At 51.2% G+C, this 10,055-nt stretch overlaps 2 protein-coding genes across 2 annotated transcripts in view; one reads left to right on the top strand and one right to left on the bottom strand.

The window, feature by feature from the left end:
• ATG4B (autophagy related 4B cysteine peptidase) overlaps positions 1 to 823 on the bottom strand; it is a gene marked incomplete at its 5' end in the record, with an annotated part of 31,943 nt that extends 31,120 nt beyond the window's left edge. Inside the window, one exon of the mRNA XM_084778631.1 lies at positions 526 to 823. Coding sequence (XP_084634757.1) covers positions 526 to 823 — 298 coding nt within the window. The remainder of the gene's footprint in view (positions 1 to 525) is intronic.
• Positions 824 to 900: 77 nt separating this feature from the next.
• The window catches only part of THAP4 (THAP domain containing 4), a 46,301-nt gene continuing 37,146 nt past the window's right edge, over positions 901 to 10,055 (top strand). The window contains exons 1-2 of the mRNA XM_084778629.1: positions 901 to 1,122; positions 3,634 to 4,772. Coding sequence (XP_084634755.1) covers positions 1,046 to 1,122; positions 3,634 to 4,772 — 1,216 coding nt within the window. The 5' untranslated portion in view covers positions 901 to 1,045. The remainder of the gene's footprint in view (positions 1,123 to 3,633; positions 4,773 to 10,055) is intronic.

The following is a 10,055-nucleotide window of genomic DNA, read 5'->3' as shown; positions in this document are numbered from 1 at the left end:
TTTAAAAACAACAACAACACCGACACTTAACCCATTATTAGGACGTCAAGAAGTCAGGGTAGAATGCGACCGCTTCACTGTCTCCAGCCGCAGGGACAGCAGCATGGATCGCCTACACAGGTTATTGAACTTTAAAGACAAAAGATGCGCACGCTGTGCTTGCTGGAACAGCAGCCAACAACTTGACAGAAGTTAAAGAGGTCGGCTTCTTCCCTGGGCAGGGTAAGGCCTAAGTAGCTCCGCGGCACAGGGGTCCGCCCCGGGGTACCGGTGCGCCCGCGTCCTGATCGTCCCTCAGGCTCGCTGCCCTCCCTCCCTCCCTCCCAGAGCCTGGAGCCCACAGGCTGGGGCGCTCCCCCCAGGGCCTTCGAGGCGCCGGGAGGCCGTGGCGTTGACGGGCCACCCCGCCGACCTGGTACCGCGCTGCGGGGAGGCGCGGCCCGCCCAGCTAAACACACCGGCCTCCGCCCCACGGGGCGGCCACAGGAGCCCGCCCGCGACGGAGCAGGCGCCCGCCCTCCTCACCTGCGTCCATCTTCCCTGTCCAGCCGCCGACCGCCCGTGGTGTCGCTCCCGACGGACCACTGCGCGACACGGCGACGGGAAGCCGAGGTAGCCAAGCGCGGCGCAGCGGAAGCGCGGGCGTCGCCATCTCGCCGTACGGCGGTGGGAACGCGGGGGCGTGGCCTCGGGCGCGTGTAGTTCGCGACCGGACCCCTCGGTCGCCCCGCCCCGGCGCCGCCACTTCGGAGCACCCTGGAGCCGGCCGGTGCAGCGCTCGTCTGGCGCCGCCATCTTTCCGTACAGACAACCGCCCGCGCATGTCTCGGTACGGACTCGCCGCCCGCCGCGGCCGCGACGCTCGCGCCGTGGCGCGGCAGCCCGAGCGCAGCGTGGTGCGGGCGGCTGCGCGCAGCCATCTTGCCGTACGGCTCGGCCGCGGCCCACGTCCCGAGCAGTGTCGCCGCGCTCCCTCGGGGCGGGTCGGACCAGCGGGCGGACGGCAAGGATCGGAGCCTGGCGGCGCCTACGATCGAGGCCCGCGATGGTGATCTGCTGCGCGGCCGTGAACTGTTCCAACAGGCAGGGCAAGGGCGAGAAACGAGCTGTCTCCTTCCACAGGTACGCGGCTCGCCTCCGGGTCCGCCACGCCCCCGCCCGGGCCGGGCCCACGGGGAAACTGAGGCCGCGCGGCGGGCCGTACTCGGGGGACGGGGAGTAGGGCCCGGCTAGTCCAGCGCAACTGAGGGAGGTGGACGGGTCGGGGAGCTTTGTGACCTTGGCTCGGACCTCCGGCTTTGGGTACCAGCACGGCCATGCCTCTCGGGCAGAGCGGCCGGAGGCCCCCGTCGCCACCTCCACCAACCGGCGCAGCACTGATTGGGGCTCGCGCTGCCAGTTTCAGGAGCATTCTGCCAAGGGCGCTTTCCTAGGTTAATCCTGCTCTTTGGTTTCGAGCAGTTCTCCGCGGGGCAGCCCGCCTGGAGGTGTGTGGCAGGAGTGCGGCCCGGCGCACGCAGCTCTACTTCCTGCATCCATAACCCTTCATCGCTCTCCGAAAGGGTCCTGCGGTCGGGGCACTGGCACTAAGCACCTCCTGGCAACCTGCACTCAGGCAGAGGCCCGCGGGCGGACCATGGAAGGGCTTTCCTGGGGGTTCCTGGGCGGGCCGCGCCTTCCGAAGGCTTTCCAGACTCCCCATTTCAGTTGGTCCTCTCCTGCGATTTCCGACAGGAGTAAACAGCAAAGCGAAGGGACTACCTTAGAAGCCACTTAGCACATCCTGCTGTCTCTTAGCACCTGGTGTTAAAATTTAAAGATGGGAATGACACGTGTCTGTTGAAAGTACACAGGGTGACAGTAAGTCTCGGGTCCTTAGGACCTGGTTCAGAACAAAACCTGTTAACGTTAAACAAACTTATAAATCAGCCAGAATGATTCTGTAACAATTTCACTTAGACCGTGTCCCAGAAGTTTTGTTAATAGGTTTTTTTTTAATTTAAATGAGGCAGAGTTGCAAGGATTGCTGTTGGCATTCCCGATGTTCTAAGGCATGGGGGTAGACAGTGCCGGAATTTGGGGCGGGGGTTTTGGGGGGAACTCTTGGAATGTAGCTTACTAAATATTGAGAAACAAGGTTAGAAGGTCACGTTGCTTAGAACGTCCAGATCCATCCTGTTAGGGCCAGGCTTGGTCCACAGTGGGCTCCTGAGGGCCGGAAGACCTCAGGTGGAGCTCTTGGCAGTTGAGCATGACCACCAACTCTACCATGTGTAGTCAGTTTGGTCTTACAGATCTTGCCTTAATAAGTGATCGTTAAACCGATTCATTAGATGAGAGGAGAAATTACTAAGCATGTTATTGCTCATCTTTTATTTTTTTTCCCAATTTTCCTCTTATGACTTAAAATATAACTTAAGTTTACCATTTTTATTGTTGGGGTGTTTGGGGTTTTGTTGTTTGTTATTGGCCTTTTGAGACAAGGTCTCGTTGACTAGCCTACAATTCATTGCTATAGTCTATGCTGGCCTCAGACTTGTCGCAGCCCTCCTGCCTCTGCCTCCCCTGAGGCATGAGCCACCACAAACAACTTGTTGCTTTTTTTTTTCCCCTCCTTTCCTGTTTCGGAGACCAGGTTGGCCTTAACTCTGCCTCCCAATTGCTGGGATTAAAGGTTTCCACTTCCGCCCCAGCCTATGACTGGCTCACTCAGCTTAGCCTCCTAAAGGTGTACCTAGGCTCCTAAAGGAACAGTTTTGCTGCCTAGCAGAAGAAAAATCCAGGAGCACAAGGCACTCTGCCAGTAAGCTACACTCCTTGTTATTTTTCCTTTTCCTTTCTTTTCTTTTTGTTAGTCTGTCTTATTTTGAGACAAAATCGCAGCCGAGGCTGGCCTCATATGTAGCAAAGGGTGACAGTGAACTCTGAATCATCCACCTTACCTCCTGTATACTGGAATTACAGGTATCCACCACAGCACTCCCTTCCCCCTCTTCTTTTTTTTTTTTTTTTTTAGAGACACTAAGTTGCCACAGATAGGCCTTGAACTGACTTTGTAGCCAGGCAGATGGTGAACTTGGGATCCTCCTACTTCAGGGTAACCCAGACACAGCTGTGCCCCTGTGGTGCCTGGCTAGAGCTCTTGCTTGGGTCTTTGTGCTAAAGCTGCTTCCTATAATCCTTAGCTACTTCAGCCCCAGCTGTGGCCCAGCCCAGCCTCTGAGATATTTCCTGGTCTCTTGGTCCCAATTCTGTTGCCTGGCTTCTCTTTAGGGTTCTATCTCCCAGAAACCTACTTTTCAGGTACAGATGATTTGGTGAGTGGTCCTCTTGTGAAAGCTATTTCCTGTTGTCTGGATTCTACTTGGTGCTTCTGAGCATCCTTTGTGCCCAGGGTCATTTGCCACACCTATGAGGAGCATCCTTCGTTCCTCTGCTCTATAGACTCAGGGCCCTATGTATACAGTAGGGCTTTCCCCTTTTCATTTCAGTAATGACCTGCAAGGTGGTCCTGAAATCCTTACTAGGTTTTAAGCAGATGACATCAGTATGGGTTTGGCTGCTTGCTTTTATCAATGATAATTTTAGAGGAAGGCATCGCAATATTTCTAAGTACTGTTATTTGTCCTGCAGGTTCCCCCTAAAGGACTCCAAACGGCTGATCCAGTGGTTAAAAGCTGTTCAGAGAGATAATTGGACCCCTACTAAGTATTCATTCCTCTGTAGTGAGCATTTTACCAAAGACAGCTTCTCCAAAAGGCTGGAGGACCAGCATCGCCTGCTGAAGCCCACAGCTGTGCCCTCTATTTTCCACCTGTCAGAGAAGAAGAGGGGGGCTGGAGGCCATGGCCATGCTAGGAGAAAGACCACAGGGAGCATGAGGAGCCACACAAGCACAACAACGGGAAAAGGAACCGTAGGCTCCTCCGTCCCCTCAAGTGACAACTTGATGGCCAAGCCTGGGTCCCGAAAGTTGAAGCGAGCTTCTCCACAAGGTGATGCAACCCCCAAGGCCACCCCAGGTGCTGTCAGCAAAGAGGAGGGGCAGGCTCTGGAAAGAACTCCAGGAGATGGCCAGCCTGCCCCACTGGCCGGCAGCCAGGAAGGAGCGGAAGTGTCTGCTACAGAGGCTGACCACCAGAAGGCCTCTTCCTCCGCTGATGCAGGCGGGCCAGACAAGAGTGGCATTTCCATGGACGACTTCACACCCCCAGGATCTGGAGCTTGCAAGTTCATTGGCTCACTTCATTCTTATAGCTTCTCCTCTAAGCACACTCGAGAGAGGCCATCTGTCCCCCGTGAGCCCATGGACCGAAAGAGGCCGAAGAGAGAGGTGGAGCCAAAGTGCAGTGGAAATAGTGTGGCCCAGAGTCCCCCGAGTTCATCACTTACGGCAACCCCTCAGAAGGCTTCCCAGAGCCCCTCCGCCCCTCCGACTGATGTAACCCCAAAGCCAGCGGCAGAGGCCGTGCAGAGTGAGCACAGTGACGCCAGCCCCATGTCCATTAACGAGGTCATCCTCTCGGCCTCAGGGGCCTGCAAGCTCATCGACTCCCTGCACTCTTACTGCTTCTCGGCTCGTCAGAACAAGAGCCAGGTATGCTGCCTGCGGGAGCAAGTGGAAAAGAAGAACGGAGAGCTGAAGAGCCTTCGGCAGAGGGTCAGCCGCTCTGACAGCCAGGTGCGCAAGCTGCGGGAGAAGCTAGAGGAGCTGAGAAGAGCGAGCCTCCCCTACCTCCCCTACCTAAGTGGCCTGCTGCCCCCCAGCCACGGTCAGTACTTAGCCAGGGTGCTCCCCTGCCTTTCTTAATCTGACTAGAAGAGGGTTTCCTGCTGCGTGCCAAGTTTCTCTGTGGACTACATATTCCCTGCGATCTCATGAGAGGGCTCATTGGCCAGGGAACTCGGGATATAGCAGACCTAGTCACAGGAGAGGCCTGCGTGCATAAAACTTTAGCATTCATTACAAGTAGCCAGGCATGGTGGCCCGCACCTTTAATCCCAGTACCCAGATGGGTCTGTGAGTTCAAGGATCAGCTTGCTCTATGCAGTTACTCCAGGACAGCCAGGACTACAGAGCATAGTGGGTCTCAACCTTCCTGTTGCGTTGGCCCTTTAATACAGTTCTTCCTGTTGTAGTGACTGCCAACTGTAAAATAGTTTTCTTTGCTACTTCATAAGTACAATTTTGCTACTGGTATGAATCTTAATGTAAATCTCTGTGGCTTTTTTAATGGTCTTAGGTGACCCCTGTGACAGAATCACTAGATTCCCCAAAGGGGTCGTGACCTAGAGGTTGAGGACATAGAGACCTTGTCTCAAAACAAACAACAAAGTCAAGTCAGCAGGCGAGGTCTTTGATGCTCAGCTCAAAGGCTTTTCATTGAAGGGGAAAGACCGCAAGGAAAGTAAGACTACGATACTTGTTATTTTTAGCTGGGCTGAGGGCTAGAGACAGGGCCTCACTGTGCTGCTCTGGCTGTCTTCTGACCTTCACTCACATCTCACTGTGTAGCCCAGGCTGGCCCTTGAACTCACAGAGATCTGCCTGCCTCTGCCTCTGAAATGCTGAGACTAAAGATGTGCACCACCACGCCCACCCCTACACTAACTGTTTTTAAAGAGTTTACGAAAACTGGCTGTGGTCACTCATACTTGGAATCCCAGGACTGAAGGCTAAGCCAAAAGGATCTTAATTTTTTTAATCCAGCCTGAGCTATCTCGTGAGATGAGAGTGAAGTCAGAAAAGAACCTGCAGGACTCGCTTTCTCCCCATCTACCAAGCGGGTCCCAGAGACTGAACTCGGGTCGTCAGGCTTGGCAGTCAGCACATCTACCCGCCGAGCCATCCTCCTAACCCTCTCCTCGGAAATTCAATACTAGATAAGCTAAGTGAAGGTTTGCCAGGTGTTTGGCCGGTGCTGATCATTCCAGCACTTGGACTGAGGCAGAAGGATTGCCATGAATTTGAGTTTAGCCTGAGGTACATAGTTCTGAGTTATTAAGTGAGTCCCTCCTGTCTCAAAAAGAAAACTTCTTACATACCTCCCAAGTTTTATCCCTTGTTGGTGTTTTATAAATTGGTGTTAAGTTTTAAATATTTATTGGCTATGTTTTTGGTTCTCCCATTTTTTTAAATTTAATTTTTAAAATTGCATTTACTTTGTATGCATGTAGGAGTCAGGAGAGAATGCTATGACACACATGCAGGACTGAGGACAATTTGGGGGCGTTTTCTCCTACCACACGGTCCCAGAAATTGAACTCAGGTCCTCAGACGTGGCAGCACGTGTCTTTACTTGCTCAGCCATCTCACTGACCCATTTATTTTACTTCTAAAAATCAATTTCAATTTCTAGGCTGTTCATGGTGGCACATACCTTTAATCCCAGAACCCAGGAGGTGGAGGCAGGTGGGTCTGTGAGTTCAAGGTCAGCCAAGGCTATATAATGTCTCCAAAACGAAGGAAGGATTTTGAATTCTTGTTGCTCCTTACAGAGTAAGGATGGCGTGGATAGTGGTCAGCACATATGGAGAGCATTTCTGACCACATTCGCTTTATCTGTATCAGCATTTGCTGTACAGGAATGATTGACTGACCTGTTGCTAGAGCAAACATTTCTGGGCCTTCTGGGCCTCAGTGGAGCTAGTGAAGGCTTTGAGTTTGCAGGTGCATCCTGGGAAGAGCAGCCGCAGTCACAGTCTGAGGTATCTGGTGCTGCTTTTCTAAGTTATCATCCACAACGTTGCTTTTGGTGTCCTTTTGCTGTGATCACTAGTCCAGAACTTTCCAAACAATTAGCCCCGGCTCTGTCTACATGTTTCTGTTTTTATTATTATATTATTATATTGCTTCTTTCTCCTTGCTTTGGTTTTACTTATTCTGGCTTCTGCAAAGTTTCCTAACCTCAAACCTGAAGTCCTTTCTACCTGTGCCCCTTTCCGAATTTGTTACACTCGTTGGTCACCAATATTTTGTCATCTCACCTTGACTCCATCTTAATCTTAGAGCCATATTTTAATGGTGGTGATGGACTCTGAAGTAGATGGGTTGGTAGAAGGGAGAGAGAGAGACCAACCCAGTGCTTTGTTGTCTTTGGAATGCTGAGGTTTCATTGTAGCTGGCAAGGTGGTCTGAACTTGGGTCATCAGGCTTATCAGCAAGTGTCTTTGCTTTTGACTTGGGCTCAGAAGAAAGTGCTGTGCACTGGCTGGTTACATTGTTCTTTTCCGAGCTGAGACTGAAGTCTCCCTGGGATGAGTCAGCACATCTGTTGCCTAACTTCTTGTTCTCAGTCAGCTGATTTCTACAGAGGTGAGGCACTCCCCTTAGTGCAATTCCGGAGGTGCCTCTCTCTTCCTATGTGTCTGTCAACTTACTGGCTTTGCTTACTTTTTTGAGATAGGCTTTCAGCATGTAGCCCAGGCTAGCCTTGAACCTGTGGTTATCCTCCAACCTCAACCTCCCAAGTATTAATACCTGAACCACCACCTTTGCCTGTACCTGTCAACTTTTGTTTGAGACTTCAAAACCTTGTTAAATGTGACCATTTTGCTGATGTTCATTAACAGAGAAAACCTTTCTCTCACTTCCAGACCTCCTTGTTTGAGACTCAGTCTCTTTGTTGCTCTGACTTCGTTCCAACTTTTTGTTCTGCCTCAGCCTCCAGTTCAGGATTTAGTCACTGCTCCCAGGTCAAGGCTTCTCCCTCCTCCTGTTCTTTCCCCCTCTTACAGTGTAGCCAAGTCTGGCCTTGACCTCCCTCCCGCCGTACCCTCCCAAATGCGGGCATGATAGGCCTGGGTGGCCACAGCCACCTGAGTATTACTTCTCTATTTCCTTAATTTTGTCTTTTTATTTTATAGATAAAATTTTAATTGAACTGAAGAGTTGTTTCATTGAGTATTTTAACTTACTTATAATTACCATTATCAATAAGATGGGAATTTTATTTTTAGCCTTTCCCTTTTTGTTGTAATGTGTCTGGCTTTGGAGATGGTCGCGTGCTGTAGTTCTAGCTGGCTTGGCACACAGCTGTGTAACCCAGGCGACCTCAAACTCAGCAGCCCTCATCCTTTGGCCTTAGAGTGTTGGTATTGCAAGCATGAGCCACCATGCCCAGTTGGTTACTTTGTTTTAAAAACAAGCATGTAATACTGGATGTGGTGGTACACACGTCTTCAGGATGCAAAGACAAGAAATTCATATTGAGCTACATGAGACCCTGTCTCAGAAAGGGGAAAAAAAAAGAACTATATGTATATATGCATTCATCTTTCCATGAATGTATGGAGCTGATCAGTTACCATGTATTAGCCTCCCCAGGTCAGATAATCCAGGGTCTTGGTTTGTATCGCTTGTATTTTCACCTCTTCAAGTAACCCTTAAGTATTTAGTGTAAATTTATATTCTGCTGGTTTCTTTATTCACTACTGTATGTGTATCCAAGTTTGTTGCTTTTGGAACTACATGTTCACCTTTCAATTCCCAGGCTGCTGAGATCTCAGCCTCACATCTCCTTAGGGCCTTGCAGGATCCTCCATTGCAAAACGAGGCTTCCCCCTAGCACCATGGCCCTTTAGGCTTCTGTCCTAGGCAGCGTAGGAGAGGTGAGCAGTGATGCATGGCCAAGGACAATCCCTTTTTTTAAAAGCCAGCTAGCCTGGACGGGAGAGTGGTAGGTGGGCAGTAGCCTAAAGGGCCGTGGCACTAGGGAGGTTTGAGCCTGAGATCTCCTCAGCCTAGGGAATGGGGTGGTGGACAAGAGTCAGGTAGTTGCTGCCTGTGTCTCTGTCTGCTCCTGTCAGGCGGCCCAGAGCTCGAGAGTACTCCCACCTTGGACCCTGGGCCGGTCAGCACAGCGCTGTTGGTTTCGTGCTTCATGCTCCGGCTGGTCTCTATACTCACTGGAGAAGGATTGCCTTGGCCACTTTTCAGGTTATGTGATGACAGCTATCATTACATTTTATTAGCCAGTGTTGCTTTTAACAAAATCCCAAACATTCGATTTTACCTGTAAAGACCTGTGAGACACATGCTGAGATGAAAGCCTGTTAGCTCAGAGAGGCAGATAAAGCACCCAGCTGACCTTCCTCTTTAGCCAGTGTTGCAAGAAAGGAAGCCCTTCTCCATGCAGTCTCAAAAACCCTGGGTGTGGTGGCGCATGCTTTTAATCCCAGCACTTGGGAGGCAGAGGCCAGCCTGGTCTACAAAGTGAGTCCAGGACAGCCACGGCTTGGTTACACAGAGAAATCCTGAGGGGGAGAGGGGGCGAGAAAGCCCTCAAACTCAGTGTCCTTCCCTCTACTTCCTGTGCATCTCTCTATCCATCCTCCTGACTTCCTCCTACTCTATGGTTTTTTCCAATGTTCACTTATTGTCAACTGGCTGCTTGCTCTGCCTCTTGACGTATAGTTGACTTTATTTAATCCTGTTCAAGCAGAAGGCTCTTGGATTAAAGGCATGTCCTGGGGCTGAGCTGCACCACAGCTATAAGCAGTAAATAATATAATCTGGGGGTTCACAGTGTGATCATACATATATCCTGCAGCAAGCCAGTCCTTTCATTTGTGGACAGTTTACCCAAAGTGGAGCATCTGGGCCCACGGGCTTGAGGCTGAAGCTGACTGCCCTCCAGAAGGTGGCAGATTCTCCTGAGACAGACAGGGTGCTTGTCCTCTAGCCTCTCGGACCCGTAATTCCAGTTGGTTCCCAGAAAATGTCTGTGCTTTTCTATTAGGCCTATTATGGTAATACTTTCTGTCCTGGCCTGCTTGTCCCCCTCCGGACTGCCACTGCTCACTTTGCTTTGAATTGACTACATGTGTTTTGTTTTACATTTATTTAGTGTGTGTAAGGGGGCGGGGGTATATGTGTGTCACATGGGCCCAGAAAAGGTCAGAGGACAATTTGTGAGAGACAGGTCCCTTTCTACCATGTAGATCCTGGAAATTGAACTCAGGTCACCAGGGTTGTCATCAAGTGCCCTTGCCAGCAGTTGAGTTTGGTTTTTGTCACACAGAGTATGCCTATATATCCTAAGATGCTCATGAAT

Source organism: Acomys minous (genome assembly GCF_964271855.1).
Source record: "Acomys minous genome assembly, chromosome: 4".
Lineage (NCBI taxonomy): Eukaryota > Metazoa > Chordata > Mammalia > Rodentia > Muridae > Acomys > Acomys minous.
Note: the sequence above shows the minus strand (reverse complement) of the source record. Positions and strands in the feature narration are given on the sequence as shown.